Genomic DNA, 18,813 nt, shown 5'->3' on the forward strand with positions numbered 1-18,813 from the left:
ATCTATCTATCTATCTATCTATCTATCTATCTATCTATCTATCTATCTATCTATCTATCTATCTATCTATCTATCTGTCTGTCTGTCTGTCTGTCTATCTGTCTGTCTGTCTGTCTGTCTGTCTGTCTGTCTGTCTATCTAGCTGTATATTTCTCTTAAATCAAATGTGCAACATTGACAGTATGCCTAACAATGAATACGAATTCAAAATATAAATAAGGCATAATTGTAATTTACACTTTCATGTTTTAAACTTGGTTTCCAAAACATTTAGTTTTCAATAACATCCTGTTTCCCTTACTGTAAGTATATAAGTCAAAAAGTGACTAATAAAATAAAGTGACTTGCCATCCATGTCTATCATTAGACAACACTTAAAAAGTATAAACCCTTGAAACTGGGACAAAAAAGGCTGGACAAGGAGTTAAGGTCACCAAAGTAAGGATGAGGGTAGGGAGGTAAAAGATACAAATCTCTAATAATACAAGTAAATTTGAGCTATTTTCAAAGTGATTTAAAAAATATTTCTTCAGCATTGTAATAACGCAATTAGGCCAATAACTTCACAAATATTTTGCTAGTAAATATGTGAACAAGAAACTGTTCTCTTCCTGATTGGTGGCATATTTCACACACTTACATCTACTAATACATAACATTAAGAATATACTTGATCAGTTTAATAGATAAATATTTTGTTCAACAAAACACTAATTAGGCAGAGCGCTGTACTGTACAGATTTTTGAATGAATAAATAGGATGTCTATGTCATTCATATTTTTCAGTCAGCAATCAGAACAAATAAAGCAAGAAATAAGTAATATTCACACATAGAACAAATTAAATATAAAGTTTCAGTGTGAGAATATGCTACTGTGATGTAAGAAGAATCAGTTTCAAAGTTTCTTTTTTTTTCCTGCTAAAATTGCCACAATAGAGGCCCTGTGTTAGTTGGAATACTTACTGTACTATAGTACATACCTGTACATGCATTAATGCTGTCATAAGTATAATTGTTTGCATAAAATCACTTTAAGAAACATTAAAGTCTAGAAAAATGCAGCAGTGCATACATTTACTTACACACTGCATGCTTGTTTTTACAGAAACATTGATGCAACAGGCGCTTCCTGTTAAATCATCCTTTGTGGGATGTATTCAAGACATGAAGATCAACGACGTATCAGTCTCCTTTCACAGGTCATCAAGTGTGTTTGGCCCCGTCAACCTCAAGGAGTGTCCAGGCTGAGCAACACACCTCACCGCATTATGACTGAACAAAGCTTGGGACCATTTTGTTCACCCACTATGTGCAATCTGTTAAAAGACAGAGAATGTGTCTGTGTGTGTTTCTGAATGAGTGTGGGCAGGGGGGGAGAGGACATGAGATGTGAGTAGCATATTCACCTCACAGGATCCTCTGTCAAACATTTCTGTATTTATTTTGTGATCAAACCATGGCACCAATTGTTGGACACATTTTCCAACTGTAACACAAGTAGATGCATGTCTCCGTTGATCATTTGTCAACAACCAAATGCTACTGAAAAGACTGGTGATTGACTGATGGGGGGAATTCACTATGAAGAACCCAGCACTTTAAGAGAACAGAGGTTGCCTTCTCAGATGGTGCTGCAATTGCAATGAAGATTACTAGCTTTGTTGTTGGATTGTAGTTTTTCTTTTTTCAAATTTTATTCTAGAAATATTATGTTTACACCTGCGGTGCTTGTCATTGCTATTTCAGGGGTCTCCAAGCTATGATGTATTTATTTCCACCAATTGCATGTAGAGTTCTGCTTTGTAACTGGTTTAAAACACACGTGTTCCTCACATTTTACCTGAATTTCCTTGCCATTTTGCATTCCTTTTTGCATGTGCCTTTTGCTCACGTCATGAAAGAGCATGGTTTTTCATTTCTGTTTATTCGTTTTACCTGTTAAGTAACCTGTAATTTGTGCCATAAGCATAGGTTTCATAGCTTTGGTCAGTGATAAATTGGGACCATTACCAAAGAGCTGAATGCAATTCAGCACAGAAGTAAATGTATTAAAGATGCTTGAAATTTCCCAGCAGGTGTTTACTTTTCTGTTTTTTTTACATTCATTCTACAATTATCGAGAAACATGATAAAATGCAGTATAATTAGACGTATTTGGACATGCATTCCTGCCTTATAATGACCGATTTATAAACGTGTTTGATTGTTTTTTTTTTATAGTTTGTGGCAATAAAAGATTTTTTGATTTGTGTTTGAGGTTGTTTTTGCTTTTTTAATTCTCTTTTAATGTTTTAATCAGAAAAAATTATTTAGATATCTTAGCTCGGTTTTTGTGGTTAGAACAAAGAATTGCATTCAACAATATGGTCGGATCTTGATAAATTATCCCTCTTATTGGTCCTTTTTTCTTTATAATAAAACATTTGAATGATGTGCGAGAGTAAATCGCTTTGATAAGGATTCAAAGACTTTGTTTAGTTGCTATGGTAAAATGTGTTTGAAGTATTAATAATTGCGATTTAATAAACCCGATCAAACTTATTAAACATGTGGCTTTTAGATGTAATGTTTTTAAACTGTCCTCTAATCCATGACTTGTATTCAATTTATATCATTCAAATTTTATTATTTCAGCAACAAACTGCACCTCATGTGATATCATAAAGACAATGACAAATTGACAGACGCAAAGACAGATAAATTCAGATTGGCTAAAGACAAGAAAGTGTCCCTTAGTTTCATGTTACTGCAACCAAAAATGGGAAGTTAGTGTTGCATGTAAAAAATGACAACATAGATATCTGCAAGGTTTCAGTGAAATATTGCAATATATTTAACATGTTGAATATTAAATGTCGGATGTATGTCATCATTTCATGTTGTACTGTAGCAAAAACATAGTTTCTTTGGGTAAGGTATTGTTGAAATTGTGATAATATTGGCTTATCAGCTAAAGCAGATTAAATTCAGCTTCTAAATATATGTTTATATATGACTTGTCAGGCAACTGAATGAAAAAACAAGTTTAATCTTTGTTTTGAGATATAAAAACATGATTTAAAATTCTAGCTTGTGTCAATACAGATTGAGTAGACAATGTAATTTGATTTTTATCTTATTTTAGGATTGTGAGACAAATTGACCAAAAAAGAGAAAAATATAAAACTATATAAATTAATAAACTTTCCCATGTATCCATATTTCATACAGTGATATACTGTGACTGCAGGGGGCACTGTTTCTCTTGTGCTTCAGGGGATTTTTACATGTTGGGATGAAGCATTAGCCCTTTGGAAAACACAAGATAACCAATCAACAACAACAAATTAATAATGATAATAACCCACTGATAATAACTGCTACTACACCAATTAAGAACTCGCTTTGAAATTTATGTTAAGAAAAATAGGAGAGCTGAGTTCTGTGGGAAGGTGATAATTCCGGATGCACTTGAAAGCAGCACATTTCCTGTCTCCACAGGAACCGGGGCGGCCAGACAGGCGGCACAATACGGAACAGAGCGGCGCGAGCCTTCAGACGAAACAGCGGTCAGCCCACACAAACAGTAGCCGTTATGTCAAGAAGTATGTCGCCTCTATGGGTTTGTAGTCTGCTAATATAAACAACGCAGACATGACAGCTACCGTCCATATCTGCGCCACGGGTTGAGGCTGTTTTGAATGTGTGAGTAAACTATCCGGAGCCACCCCCTTTACACAACCTCTTGGATACCGACCTCCCCGGGCGGCGGCGGCGGCTTCGGGTGTCCTAATGGCGGACCCAACAGAACCAGCTCCCGGGAGCTCCGCGAATGACAAAACCGAAGCGATAAATGATGCAGAGCTGGCTCTGAAAGGAATCAACATGCTGCTCAACAACGGATTCAAGGAAAGTGATGAGCTCTTCAGGACATACAGGTTTGTGTGCGTCTTCAGACAGCTTTCAGGTTCAACCGCTGCCTGCAGATCTGTCAACTGATACACCAGAAGAATTCAACAGGCATGAGAAACAGTCATGTTGCTTTTACTTTATATAAGCACCTTATATTTTGGTCACAAGCTGGATTAGTGTTATTTAACTCCAACAGAAAATACTGGCAGCCAGAAAAACCTGTTTATGGACAAATATCTAATGAAATAATGATATAACAGCTGGTTTGTGTTTGATAGCAGGGCGTTGTAGTTGTTTTAACTTTCTTTACTTTATATGTTTGTAAAGTTAAGATAGTCTTTAGGCTGCATCAGAGGTGGGAGGCTTAAAAACATGTTTTCAGGATGTGTATTTATTTCCAGAGCTTGGTATCTTTAAGCCTACATGTTGATTCCACTGAAGGTGGCCCTATAGGTGTCCTGACCCCTGGTGAAAAGCAAAATGTCACAAGTCCCACTAATTGCTTTAAGCACCAAGTGTCATCCTGCTTTGACAGCATCAGCAAGCAAACCTGGAAGGAAGTGAAACAGTGAAATGCTTGGCAGCATAAATCATTATCCAGAGAGTTTCCCTCTTTAAAACTACATAAAGCATTTAAGCTTTGCTATTCAGTTGCAATAGGCCTTGACATGATGAAATCTGTCCCTGTGCTCACACCAGTGTTTCACCTGACTGTTAAATAGATTTGTTGTTGGAATGGTTGCTTGGATCGGATGCATTTTTACAAAGACCCTTTAACTTGTGTTTTATTTATTTTTTCAGGAACCACAGTCCTTTGATGAGTTTTGGAGCAAGTTTTGTGAGTTTTATGGTAAGTAGAGAAGCTGAGGGTGAAGATCTATTTTATATCCCAATTGGCCTTTTGATTTTCATTTTAACCTTAAAAATAACATTTGCATTCTTTTAAAAGCTGACATTTTTTAAACTACAATTTAGAGTGAAACAAAACAGAATTTAAATGTAAAAAAAAATCCATTCTAGCTCAACGCCAACCTTATAAACGTATAGTAAACCGCTCAAACCATACCATATGAAATAATCCAATTTAAAATATCAAATTTTAGAAGGTTTAATCGTTACTAGAACTAAGTTAAAATTTACTAATTTATTTACAACTTAATTCCATAAATTAAATAAGTTACAACCTAGTATTCTACTAATACAGTCATTTTTAGGGGAACTTATTTTTAAATAGAGTTAATTCGGGGCCCTTTTCATACCCATTTTATTTTCTTAAGGGTTTGCATGAGAATTTAAAGTGAGTGTGTATATGCATGTTCATGTAGTTCTAGCTTTAGCAACGCACAATAGGTAAATAGTTAAAGAAGTAGCATCACTTACCAACTCCCTGATTATTGAAATACCTTCCTTTTTGGTGCAAAAGAGACAGGCGTGGTGAAAGAAAGACTGGCTAATGTTAGCATCCTTCCATGAAGAAAGTGAATCATGAAGGAGGAGCAAAACTGCACCCTTTTAAGAGTTTTTTTTTTCGTTCTAACAAAAAGCGCACATGGAAGAAAAACAAGCCACTTTCACACTCCGCATTGTCTGATAGTTTTTAAATGAAGCCCAATACCAACACAAATGGTGTAACTTCAAATTCAACCTGGACAAAATGCAATTAGAAAATATTCCATTTATTTATACAGGTTTACTCAATCATATTCATCAAAAATATTTCTATTTAAGGAAAACCAGCTAATTGCGAGGACTTAACTCTATGCAATCCCTCGCACTAACCATGCATGTAGCGACAGTGGAGAGGAAAACTCCCTTTTAACAGGAAGAAACCTCCAGCAGATCCAGGTTCAGTGTGAGCGGCTATCTGTCGAGACCGACTGGGATTTAAAGACAGAGAAGCAGACAATGATATAAACGAAATAAGTAATTTGGCCTAAGACTTTGATGCTGTGAATCAACGTACACTTGGAGGAGTAACCTAGAAAAGGATTAGAGTAGTCTCCCCACAGGTCCAGGACACCGGTGGTGGAATAAGCCAGAGGGTGAGTGACACTGGGAAAAGTCTGAGAATGAGGGAGGAGATGGGATGGAGGTAGGTGAAAGTAAAGCTTGCATGCCAGGAGCTAAATGAAGGGGACCTTGCAAGGTGATTGGCTTCAGAGAAGGTTTGGCCCCTGAGTTGATTCGCTGGAGCCAAATGAGGGATATCACAGGTGGTTCAGCTGAAGCTGACAAGTGTCTTCCAGATTGAATTTACGCTTAAAGTAGTAGGGACATCATATTTAAATGTCAAATCATTCTGGCTTAAACATGTATATAAATGCACTCTTTATCAGATTATATTATCCCAAAATTTGGAAAATTTCTAATTAAGAAAAAATCCCGTCTTAAAATCTGTTTGTTTTTTTTTTCTTTTATGCAGGCCAGTTAGTTATACATCAGTCTGCACACCTAAATTCGGCCAATCATTTATCAACGGTCATCTGTCAATCAAATTTTTTCGATCATAGCATCTTGATTCATACTGTATGTCGCATCTATTATATGCAACGGTTGAAATAAAAAATGAGAATAAATGAGAACTTTACCATTGAGTTACGTCCCAGTGTTGGCGGAGATAAATGTCTGTGTCTTCGGCAGGCGTAGAGCTAACAGAACTGGCAGCGTTGCGAGGCAAGGGCTCAAACATGTACGGCTGTAAGCCTTCTACACTAAACAAAGCATCTGCCGCCCTGGTGTACTCTTCCACAACAACTTCGTCCCCGCTTTTCTCCTCTAAATAAAAAATGTATGACGAAGGAGACTCATCCACGACCTCTGACACAAAGCTCTCCTCCTCTTGCATGTTTCTGCTGTCCATAGCGTTCCTTGACAGTGTCGTTTCTAAGTCCCCAACTTAGTGCTACTTGTTCTCAATGTAATTTCACATTGGGAACCTACTAGCACTAAGTTGCTAACTGGTTCGCAAGTTCCGGCCACAACCAAACTTGCTTGCAAACCTTCCGCCACAACAATCCCACCCCCTTGATAAACGACCAATCACATTCACTTTATTCACTCGTGTAAAGTCGGGAACCACTTGGGAGAATTCGGAAATGCAACAGTTGGAACAGCCGTTTCCCTACGACTTAAAGCTTCATAAGTCAGATTTCTGCGTGATGACACCTTTAAAGATGTTGCTTATGTTTGATTAAGGAGTTACATAGATAAACTCAGAAGTGCTTACTTTAAACCTGCCTCTTTAAAACTAGTTTAATGTTAACGTCTGGGCCTGCCTACTGAAGCTGCTACCCCCCCCGCAACCCGACCCCGGATAAGCGGAAGAAGATGGATGGATGGATGGATGGTTGGATGGATTAATGTTAAGATGGAACATTATTCTTAAACAAACTTGGAACAAAAATTAAGGGAATCAATTTTTCATCAATAATTTTTTTTTTCTTTATAATGATGCTTATTGGCAACAAATCTTTTACCATTGGAAAGCATCAAGGGTTTTTCTTCTTTAAGGAAAATCTACTTTTTAGTTGAGGATTGAAGCAGTCTGTGAGAGTTGCACCCATAAAGAACCTGCCTAATGCTCTTTAGTAATGCCAAAGGAGCCAAGAGGATTCACATGGGCATCACAAAGTAAAAACTACGTACAGGAAACTAAGCTTTAGGTAACAGCAAAACCTTATGGTATTAGGTACAAAACACTGTTCTAAGGCTTTCATGCTTACCCTATTGGCGTCTGAAGGTGAAAATGGGGATAAGGACGTCTCCAGGTTGAATATGGATTCCTTAAGCACTTTGCCAATAGAGAAGGAGAAAGACGAGAGAGAATTTTAAGAGAGCACTATATAAGAGACCTAACAAACTGACACCCTACCTGAGAGATTTAAAATCGCTCTGTGATTAGCTGTGTCTCTCTTTGGATTGTTATTTAGAAAACAAAAGGTGTTGTAATTCAAGCATATGATGTCATCTCTGCTCTTCTTCTGGACAGCATTGGTTTGGCATGCATAGGCGATCTATCAGTATGTCTAATCAGTATGTTGGCAAAATGTTTAACTGTAAATGGAAGCTTCTCCTTCAATCTATCTGAAGTTAGATTTCAAACAACATCATCCTGTTTTTGGCTACAGAATTATTATTGTTGGTTGAAATAGTGACAATATGCTTACACACAATCCTCCATTTAGCTCATACACTGAGGAAAAAAACAGAGCTAAATACTGTTGATGAATATAAGAAAAGGATCTTTAGAGAAAGCAATTATTAAGATTCTTTCAGAAAATATACAAGACATACGACTCCCCATTCTGTAATCTAATTAAGTTTTAAAAGATAAAAGATTTAATTGTATTCCTGCCTTTGTAGCTTTGCTACTCATCCAAAGATCAAATAATTAAACTTTTATTATTCTCTTAAACAAGTCACAGGTCACCATTTTCTGTTTGTGCTTTGTTTTTAGAATGCTGTAATGACATTTGAAGAGGAGAAAATGCAGACGGCCTTTGATGACCTCAAATCCACAGAGAGATTGTGTGAGAGTGAAAATGCCAGCGTTATTGAAACCATTAAGAACAAGATAAAACGGAGTGTGAGTAACCTTCCTAATCTATAGCTTTACTGTACATGTATATTTATGAAGAGCCTGGAGTGGATGTTTAATGTGCTTTAGCAGGTAGACTCCCAGAGGTCGGGGATGGCTGCTTTGGACCGGCTGCAGAGGCAAATCATCATAGCAGACTGCCAGGTTTACATTGCAGTCCTTTCTTTTATCAAACAGGAGTTGTCAGGTAATATCCCGGAGAATAACTTCAAAAACTATTGTCATATTTTAAATACTGAATGAAGTTTTACTGAGCTCAGCCATTACTCTCTTCCAGCCTATATCAAAGGAGGCTGGATCCTCCGAAAAGCCTGGAAGATGTATAACAAATGTTACAATGACATCACACAACTTCAAGAAGGCAGCAGAAGGAGGGCGTCCGAGCAGCAAGCAGTGCCTCTGCCGTCCACCTCAGATCCATCCCACAGCAGCCGATCCTCCTCAACTGGACCCGGTCGGTCCCAGAGATTGGACGGCATCAGCCCAGAGGTTCTGGACCGGCTGAAAGGTTCTGTCAGCTTTGGTTATGGCCTTTTCCACCTGTGTATCTCCATGGTGCCGCCACATCTGCTAAAGATCGTCAACCTGCTGGGCTTCCCTGGAGACCGCCATCAAGGCCTATCTGCGCTCACTTATGCCAGTGAAAGTAAGGACATGAAGGCCCCGTTAGCTACGTGAGTATGTGAGTGAGCATGTTTAACTGCAGCGCCTGGTAGAAGTATTCACAGCCATTTAACATGCAACATATCATGTGACACCAACACAGAGTGATACATAGATGTGAAGTGGAAGTCAAAATGTATGTTCTGTTCAAGAGCTGTGAACTCCAAGAGTCTATGCTCACTGTAGAAGGCCTTGAACATCCAGGGAGCGGCTCCTTATGGGTTGAGTTAGCCATCTCTGATCTAAACCCTTAGAGTTCTAGCTGTATGTTCAGGATCATTTTCCACCACAACTGTCATGTTTAAGCTCCTTAAGATTCCCATCCACTTTAATCAGCTTTTTTGTTTATGTTTTCCCCTAACTTCTGCTATGAAATCGTAAGCCCACAGCATAAAGCATCCATTATAACAATAGCATCGATATCACAGTTCTGTAACAAATTCATTGCCACAAACTTTTCTTTAGATTAGATTTAGACCAAAACAGCTAGGTGATCAAAATTAATAATAATAATAAAAACAAAATTTTTAAACATAGCACAGGGATAACTTTGTCCTTATTAGGAATGTAAACAAACATTCAACTTCCGAACTTAATACAAGAGAAAATCTGGTTTTTAAGACAATTTCTACGTCTTAAATAATGATTAGATGGTCGATGCGACCAATTGACTTTAGATTAATTCATTAATGGATAATTTACATTCCTAGTCCTTAAACATTGTACAACTTGACCTGTCCAGTTCACAGGCTATGTGTGCTCATACTGCATGCTTTGTGATCATAGAACTAGAGAATGGTGGTTTATAACTTAGACCGTTCTTCTGAACTCTACTGGGATCACACTAACTACAGTGGAGCTCACTCACACTGGTCACTGCTGCCAGCCTGGGCCAACTATGGTTCAGGCTGCAGAAAGGTTGCTTCACTTCATGCTCTTTCCAGACATTGTTGGGCATAACACATCATCTATTCACATAAATATAATTTGTTTCTCTTTTAATGTTTTTTTTTTTTTGTTTAAAAAAAGAAAAATTCAAGTTGGTAGGCTGTTTTTTTTTTTTTCAGAAATACACCAGAACACATGTGGAGGACTTTCTCATGGGAATAATAAAACTCTGTACTGCTCCTGCAGGCCTTTGAAATGTATTTGGTTCTTTAAGTGTCAAACTCTCTCCTGTCCTGACAGTTCAGAGTAGATCTCGATTAGTGACACCGTTCCGCTGTGGATCAGGGCAGTAATATTGATGGAGGGACTTTAGCCCCCATTCCAAGTCAGTTGGTTGATCATGAGGAGGATGGAACACAAAGTTAGATCACAAAGCATTAAGGGGGTCATGGTATGGTATGTTCAGGGTGATGAGCATTTTTAGTTTTCCATTGGTTCCCTTTTAAGCTTTGGTTGTTTTTTTGATCGTCTATAAATTCTAGATTTTTGAGGTGGTTAGATTAAAAAAAAATTTGTTGCTAGCAGACTCTTCCACCTGAGCTGTGGAATTTGGCCAAAGAGCTTCTTCTCTAATTAACGCTGTCCTCATCTAGGCGGTCCTTCAAGGGGCCTTTACAGAATAGATGCATTTTTGCGATCGTTTTCTTTCCACCTTACAACTGTGCAAAACTTTGTGTTGGTCTTTTATGCAAGACTACTGTACTGCAGGGGCAGAGCGCCGCTATTTCAGTGCTGGTAGTACTTACCGGAAGACGTTTCCAAACAGGAACTTATTGAAGTCATATGAAGTCCATTTTCCTTTGGTTTGGGTTTCTCATCCATCAATGTTAGGTTTAGGGCTGTTCCTCTAGGAGAGGATACAATTAAGGTATTCACTTAGGTTCAGTTATTATGTCTACTAGGGATGGGACGATTTATGAAAACCGTCCGAACCGTTCGGTTCGACTGTCCTGGTTCGATTCGCGTGTGTTTCGTTCAGTTCATGCGCTGCTCCTTTTTCTCATAGGCGAACCGTTTACACTCCAGAGCAAAAAGTGGCGGTACTGCGACCAAAGCCAACCACTAGTAGTAAACAAGAAGAAGAAGAAGCGAAGCAGCTTAGCCGGGTGTAGCAGGGAAAAAAATCAGTTGTTGTGGAGAATTGTGTCGGACTGGCGAGTGGGAAAGAACAGGAGTTGGAAGACGCGCCAGCAGCACTTTATAGGTCTGCTGTATGGGAGCGCTTTGCATTTAGAGTGACCTACGATGAGGGCGGAAAGAAAGTTGTGGATAAAAGTGCAACAGTGTGCAAGCATTGTGCAACGCGTTTTGTTTATGCTAACAGCAACATGACCAACATGTCATGCTAACCCCGAAATCCCTCATACTCCGTCAGCAACCCCCGCTCCGCCCCGCTGCGCTCCAGACCGGCTGCTCAAAGCAAAGCCTACAGCCCCCACTGTGGCTCCCGTCCGCTCCCCTCTGAGTCCCTTTGAGATAGTAGAGAGCATGCGCGAGATGATTCAATTCAAAGCAGCAAAACATACGGAAATGATCCAGGGTTTCCGCGGATCATTTAAAATAATTACAATCCATTATTTTTTGGGGGATTTTTTCATAAATTACATAAATTTTTATGGGATTTCGGTGTAACAATCAACATATACCGAATCGAACCGAACCGAGAACCCTGACCACGAAACCGTGAATCGAATCGAACCGTGGATTTTGTGAATCGTTCCACCCCTAATGTCTACTAAGGTTAGGTTTATGTTTCCCCCCTAACTTCTGCTATGAATTTGTGTGTGTTTGACAGAACTGTTTTGGCAAAAACAGACTATCAAGTAAACTGAGAACATTGTTCAAAAAGCTCTACAAACAGCAGTCAGGGGTCATTAATGTAAAAAAAAAGCTTGAAATTTAAGCCTTAATTGAAAATTTAAGATAAAATATTTTAAGAATTTGGGAAAGTTAACCAACTTCCAACGTATACTTTCTCCATGTATTGTTAAAAAATGGCGGTGTCTTGCCAATGCAATAGTGTTCCTCCAGTGAAAGAGATTGAAATTTGCATTTGTAACAATATGGGAAACATAAAAAAGGGTTTAAAGGGTTAAAACACCTTTTCAAGGAGCTGTATGTATTATTCTTGGAACAGAATGGAGTCTAAGATTTTGATGGAAACTCCTAAACTAAAAAAACGAAAGCAAAAGGAGTTAGTGAAGGAAAGACAAACGGCTGACTAAAGCTCTGCAGTACTGCCTTATTATTAAATCACTTCTGTATTTTAGTTTCATAATTGTTTTATTAAAAATCACGAGTGTGTTCTCCAAAATTCCCATGTCGGTTTGTTTTTAAGGACTCTTGGGTATTTGGAATCTCCCCACTCTGAATTAAATAACTAATCAGTTACATTTTTATGAGGCCGCATCATCAAAGCAATAAAAAAAAAAGGAGATTATAAGTTCTTATTCTCTACTTCACTTTTCAGCCTTGCCCTGCTGTGGTACCACACCGTGGTTCAGCCCTTCTTTGCTCTGGATGGCTCAGACACACAAGCAGGATTAATGGAAGCTAAATGCATTCTTAAACAGAGGGAGGCCACCTATCCAAACTCCTCCCTCTTCATATTTTTTAAAGGCAGAGTTCAACGCCTTGAGGTAAATACGCTCAAAATGAAATCAGTTGCTTTTCTCTTGTACTTTCACCTTAGCTCACACAATTGTGTTCCTGTTTATTTTCCAGTGCCAGATCAGCAGTGCCTTGAAGTCCTTCAATGACGCCTTAGATTTGGCCTCCGACCAGAGGGAGATTCAGCATGTGTGTTTATATGAAATAGGTAATATTTTTCTACCTCATGTTTTTGACCTGCACATGTGACACTTCTGGTAATTTTTCTCATGGATGGCTGTTTCAGGTTGGTGCAGCATGATCGAACTCAACTACGGAGAAGCCTACAGAGCCTTTGAGCGATTGAAGGCAGAATCTCGCTGGTCCCAGTGCTACTATGCCTATCTAACAGGCGGTAATACAGAAAGGAAATCAAGCCTTATGACTCATGCAAAACTTTTTCTACCTCTGGAACATTTTCCACATTTTGCACGTTGCAATCTCATCTCATGTTATAGACCATCTTTAGCGCTGGTCCTTGAGGTCTGGTGTCCTGCACATTTTGACTACTTCTCTGCTTCAACCGACCTGAGTCTAATAATCAGGTCATTAGCAGGACTCTGGAACACTTAAATGTGTACCGAGTATGTGTTTGGAAGCAAAGAGACATCTTAAAGGTGCAGGACAATGCATCTCGAGGGCTGGAGTAGAAGATCCTTGTTATAAACTAACATTACTTACGGGGTTATTGGGATGTGGAAAGAAACTTTTTTTTAATACTTTAAGAAATAGAAGTCTGAAAAAAATGTGCCATACTTTGCTGTTCTGATGTAATTGCAAATAACTATAACGTATTTTGGTAGCTTTGCAAGTCTTGGAACTGAAATTTTCCTTTGATTGGGCTGTTTTAACATAGGATGGTTTTCTGATCTGATGGTAACTGTATCTTTAGGCCCGATGACGTACTAGGTACCATTTTCCAGTCTGTTGCAGCATCTGTGCTATTCTTCCAGGCTTGTCTTTATTTTCCACTCTTTGTGTTGATCAGCTTTAAACAGCTTTTCTCTCTTTTTAAATGAAAAACATTCCACCAGAATGATGCCTTCACTGCTGTGTTTTACTGTCTGAATTCTCTAGTTAGGGTTTTCACTACATGAACTCCAGTTGATATACACTCACCGGCCACTTTATTAGGTACCCCATGCTAGTAACGGGTTGGACCCCCTTTTGCCTTCAGAACTGCCTCAATTCTTCGTGGCATAGATTTAACAAGGTGCTGGAAGCATTCCTCAGGGAGTTTGGTCCATATTGACATGATGGCATCACACAGTTGCAGCAGATTTGTCGGCTGCACATCCATGATGCGAATCTCCCGTTCCACCACATCCCAAAGATGCTCTATTGGATTGAGATCTGGTGACTGTGGAGGCCATTTGAGTACAGTGAACTCATTGTCATGTTCAAGAAACCAGTCTGAGATGATTCCAGCTTTATGACATGGCGCATTATCCTGCTGAAAGTAGCCATCAGAAGTTGGGTACATTGTGGTCATAAAGGGATGGACATGGTCAGCAACAATACTCAGGTAGGCTGTGGCGTTGCAACGATGCTCAATTGGTACCAAGGGGCCCAAAGAGTGCTAAGAAAATATTCCCCACACCATGACACCACCACCACCAGCCTGAACCGTTGATACAAGGCAGGATGGATCCATGCTTTCATGTTGTAGACCCCAAATTCTGACCCTACCATCCGAATGTCGCAGCAGAAATCGAGACTCATCAGACCAGGCAACGTTTTTCCAATCTTCTATTGTCCAATTTCGATGAGCTTGTGCAAATTGTAGCCTCAGTTTCCTGTTCTTAGCTGAAAGGAGTGGCACCCGGTGTGGTCTTCTGCTGCTGTAGCCCATCTGCCTCAAAGTTCGACGTACTGTGCGTTCAGAGATGCTCTTCTGCCCACCTTGGTTGTAACGGGTGGTTATTTGAGTCACTGTTGCCCTTCTATCAGCTTGAACCAGTCTGGCCATTCTCCTCTGACCTCTGGCATCAACAAGGCATTTCCGCCCACAGAACTGCCGCTCACTGGATGTTTTTTCTTTTTCGGACCATTCTCTGTAAACCCTAGAGATGGTTGTGCGTGAAAATCCCAGTAGATCAGCAGTTTCTGAAATACTCAGACCAGCCCTTCTGGCACCAACAATCATGCCACGTTCAAAGTCACTCAAATCACCTTTCTTCCCCATAGTGATGCTCGGTTTGAACTGCAGGAGATTGTCTTGACCATGTCTACATGCCTAAATGCACTGAGTTGCTGCCATGTGATTGGCTGCTTAGAAATTAAGTGTTAACAAGCAGTTGGACAGGTGTACCTACTAAAGTGGCCAGTGAGTGTATATGGATTTCTGATGGCAATAAGTTGCACTGGATTTTTGATGTTAGAAAAAGAGTAGCAAAATATAAATAGACTTTACGCTTATGCATTACATATCTTGCGTAACATTATTATTTTTGCAAAGCACCGCACTTGTTCTGTTGTGACCTTTAACCTGCAGCTCTTGCTGTGTTTTCCAGTGTGCCAAGGGGCCACAGGTGATCTGGAGGGTGCTATATCTACCTTTAAAGACGTTCAAAAACTTTTCAAACGCAAGAATAATCAAATAGAGATGTTTTCCTTGAAGAGGGTAAGCAATCATCTTGCTCTTGTTTGTTTTTTGTATTTTTTTTTTTTGCTCTGAAACTGGTCCTTTTCCCATTTTTCCTCAGGCAGAGAACTTCCAGAGCCCAAGTCTATCCAAAGAGCTCTGCATCTTGTCGGTGATTGAGATTCTGTATCTGTGGAAAGCCCTCCCCAACTGCTCCTCTGCCAACCTGCAAACAATGACTCATGGTAAACGCTGTAAAATACGGCACCTGGTTAAGAGGGTGCCATCTCTCTTCTGAATGCTGTTAGGTTTTCGTTCAGAGCACTGATTGTTTTTGTTCCAGTGTTGCAGGGGATTGAAGATGCGTCATGGGCTGGCCTGAAAAACCTGCTCCTTGGTGCCATAAGCGGATGTCTACTTAATACTAAAGATGCCGTGCAGGTAATGCATGTAGGAAATAATGCAAGGTTTTTCTGATTCACGGCAGAGTCTTAATTAATCCATGCACTCATACGTACCCTATAATAATGGATTTTATGATTGGCTGAACTTTTCTTCCATGTTTTCCATTACAAATTTTCCCCCACAGTATTTCCATCTGGCTGCAAGGGACGAGGTTGGACGTCAGTGCAATTCTTACGTCCAGCCCTACTCCTGCTATGAAATGGCCTGTGTCCTGCTGAATTCCCCAGAGGTACAGCTTCTGTTGGTTTTACAGAGTGAGCTTTACCTGTTACCTGACAGAAATACTTCATTTTGTACTTTTTTTGCAGACTGCAGCAAAGGGTCGAACTCTAATGCTTCAGGCTAAGGTACTTCAAGTATTTGTTGTTTCAGACTTTTTCTCTTTTGCTTTGCAAGTTCTTATAATTTCTTCTTTCTAGCTGAATTAATATGATGAACAAATGTTCTGGGGTAATCAGACTATTATTTACAACAAGTCTAATAGCTGGTTGGAGAAGCTATAATGAATTCATTTCATGTTAAAATAGACTAAAAGAACATGTGGAATCAGCTTTTTTTCACTTCTCAGAAATGGAAACCATAAGGACACATTTATCTAGACAACCATGTTAAGAAACAGGAAGGCTTTTGCACCACTGAAGCTGAGGTTGGTGTAAGGTTTAGTGGTCTAGCTGTGCATTGAAACGGATGCTCTTCAAGTCTGATTGCATACCTGAAGAGGTTAGTGGACAGAAAATTAGTCGTATGAAAAAATATTTATACCCAATGAAATATGTAACTTTAGGGGACGGATAAAGTAGAAGTATTGGTAAGTATACTGGCAAGTTTGTGAAGCTGCCCTTGGCCACTGTCACACTGCTCAGCTTAAATAAAAGCTCTTTTCTGATGACTGGAGCTTTACATTCAAGAAAGCAGGGAGGAACTTTATTTTTTACTTTATACTGACTGGTATTTTTTATTAACATGTATATTATCATTAGACACTAAAGTATGAGACAGTTAAGACAACGTGAGTTTATTTTTAACCATCTATGGCAGTTTTAAACCCATAGAAATAATTAAACAGAACATTTTTGCTGCAATACCTAAAGCCTGCTATCTGCTGAATTCAATGTATTTAAAAAAACTACTGCCATCTGTGCTTTTTCTTTACCTTCATTTAAACCTCTGTTCAGAAAACAAATGTTAGTTATCTTAGTGATAATTTTTGCCACAAGTGATGCTGTGAATCCACCTCACTGAAAAAAAACATAATTGTCTGATTTTTGGTCTAATTTAAAATCAGCCTGGCCTAGATAAATGTATAAAACAATGTGTTTTACTCAAAGGAATCATCTCTCTGACAAAATGTTATTTATTTAGAGAATATAGTAAATCATGAAGTTGAAATTCTTTTTGATTTAAAGTAGAAATATTGATAATAAAAAATAACTTGAATGGGCCAACTTGGATCTAGTTTTATTTGCTTAAAGATAATTGATTAAATTCCTGAAGTGTTCCTATAGAAGTTACTTGCCTTTTTGTTAAGATTATAGATTTATTCCTGTCGTTCTGGGTTATGAAGAAGAATTTTATTCAATTATTTATATAGATCTCTTTTTGCAGGAGGACTACGCTGGCTATGACTTTGAGAACAGGCTCCATGTTCGGATTCACTCTGCACTCGCGTGTATGAGAGGAGCAGCCCAGCCTTGATATTGGATCAGCATCTTAAACTAAATCAAAGTACAAGTGGGAACCCTGATGTTTTATTGTGTTTTTATTTGAATGTCTATTGGTCAAAAGGTCTCCATGAAACACAAAAGTTTCATGGTGGAACATTAAGTTTTACAGACCTGCAGCTGTACTGCACAATGAATTAGCACATATGTTTCTTTCTATTCTCAGTGGTTTGACTTAAAAGATAGTTTGCACTTGTTTAATGTATTTGGCAGATTTGTAGAAATCTGTCAAAGTTCACAGTAATTAGAGAAACAAAGTTATATTCTGTGAACGCAAAGAAGTGCTGTTAAAGTTTCTGTTGCCTAAAGTAGAAAGGACCTTAGTCTTGGTTTCTCATCATTTGTGTTTTAAAGAATTTGCTAAACCATTGCCATAATATATGACTATTGTCCTACTTAAAGCAGAGTTCTTTTTGGGTGTAAATATGTTTTGAATGCATATTTATAAAAATGTGCAGAAATGTTCCACTTCTAAGTGGTGTAAATACACTCTAAAACACTTTGTCAACAAGTTTTACTGTATATTAGAAGATTAATAAAAATACTGTTGGAAACACAAACTTTCTTCAGCTATCAAGCCATTCTAAAGCAGAGTGAAGGTATTCAAATGGAGCAGTTACTGCAACTCGAGGACATCTCTGAAGACATATCTCCAAGTAAAACCCTCTTCCATAGGAAACAAAAACAGCCCCAGTGCAACAGCATTAATGCAACACTTAGTTATTTTTGAGCTGCTGTTGTGGTTTGAGAATACATTTGAATATTTGTAAACAATTCAAACATAATGGTGTCATGCCTCTGAAATACTTTATATAAATATATCTCTTTAGCTTTCAGAAACACCTTATAGCTGTAATGCATTTGGATCTATATAGTTTAAACTTCAAGTCAGATTAAAAAAGGCTTCATTTTACAGAGGCTTGTGAAAAAGTTACATTTTAAATGGTGTCTTTCTTTCTGCTTGTTTAATGAAACCAGATGATTTGCCTTACTTTTGGATTTAGGTTCTAGAATAAACATCCAATGTGTTTGGGTATATAACTTTTGAATTTATTCTACAGAATAATTTGTGCCAGGTTCCGCTACATGATTTATTTGAAGGGAATACCAGGGTGTCCATCTGATAACATGATTAAACCAAAGTAAAAAAAGGTAAACTAAATTCTTTTATTAGGCAGCATAACTGTCAGATGATAGAATGCTAGTACCATGAGCCTTAAATAACAAGCATTCAGTTCTTGACTTTTTTTGTTGATGGTATTCGAAATAAAAAATAAAACATGCTGAAAGAGG

At 38.5% G+C, this 18,813-nt stretch overlaps 2 protein-coding genes across 3 annotated transcripts in view; both read left to right on the forward strand.

Moving 5' to 3' along the window:
• The window catches only part of lama3 (laminin subunit alpha 3), a 95,233-nt gene extending 92,980 nt beyond the window's left edge, over positions 1–2,253 (forward strand). The window contains exon 79 of the mRNA XM_015372492.1: positions 1,108–2,253. Within this exon, the coding sequence (XP_015227978.1) occupies positions 1,108–1,250 (143 nt within the window). The 3' untranslated portion in view covers positions 1,251–2,253. The remainder of the gene's footprint in view (positions 1–1,107) is intronic.
• Positions 2,254–3,492: 1,239 nt separating this feature from the next.
• Positions 3,493–18,746, forward strand: ttc39c (tetratricopeptide repeat domain 39C). Of its 2 annotated transcripts, none has more exons than XM_015372570.1 (14): positions 3,493–3,919; positions 4,695–4,743; positions 8,350–8,478; positions 8,560–8,677; positions 8,768–9,164; positions 12,572–12,740; positions 12,826–12,919; positions 12,998–13,105; positions 15,264–15,373; positions 15,456–15,579; positions 15,678–15,775; positions 15,924–16,028; positions 16,108–16,146; positions 17,405–18,746. In XM_015372570.1, the coding sequence occupies exons 1-14, from the start codon at positions 3,774–3,776 to the stop codon at positions 17,492–17,494; spliced, it is 1,776 nt and encodes a 591-aa protein (XP_015228056.1). In that variant the 5' UTR covers positions 3,493–3,773; the 3' UTR covers positions 17,495–18,746. The 2 variants fall into 2 exon arrangements, with proteins under 2 accessions (XP_015228056.1, XP_015228057.1); XM_015372571.1 differs by having other exon boundaries at positions 8,563–8,677.
• Positions 18,747–18,813: the final 67 nt, after the last annotated feature.

The sequence above is a fragment of the Cyprinodon variegatus genome, unplaced genomic scaffold, assembly GCF_000732505.1.
Source record: "Cyprinodon variegatus isolate N-32 unplaced genomic scaffold, C_variegatus-1.0 Scaffold73, whole genome shotgun sequence".
NCBI classification, from domain to species: Eukaryota; Metazoa; Chordata; class Actinopteri; order Cyprinodontiformes; family Cyprinodontidae; genus Cyprinodon; species Cyprinodon variegatus.

Excerpts from the sequence above, each read along its gene's own strand:
- ttc39c (XM_015372570.1), top strand. The coding sequence starts at position 3,774 with ATGGCGGACCCAACAGAACCAGCTCCCGGGAGCTCCGCGAATGACAAA. Across the intron at positions 12,920-12,997 it reads TGTGTGTTTATATGAAATAG|GTTGGTGCAGCATGATCGAA; the intron begins GTAATATTTTTC and ends TGGCTGTTTCAG. Across the intron at positions 15,374-15,455 it reads AGATGTTTTCCTTGAAGAGG|GCAGAGAACTTCCAGAGCCC; the intron begins GTAAGCAATCAT and ends ATTTTTCCTCAG.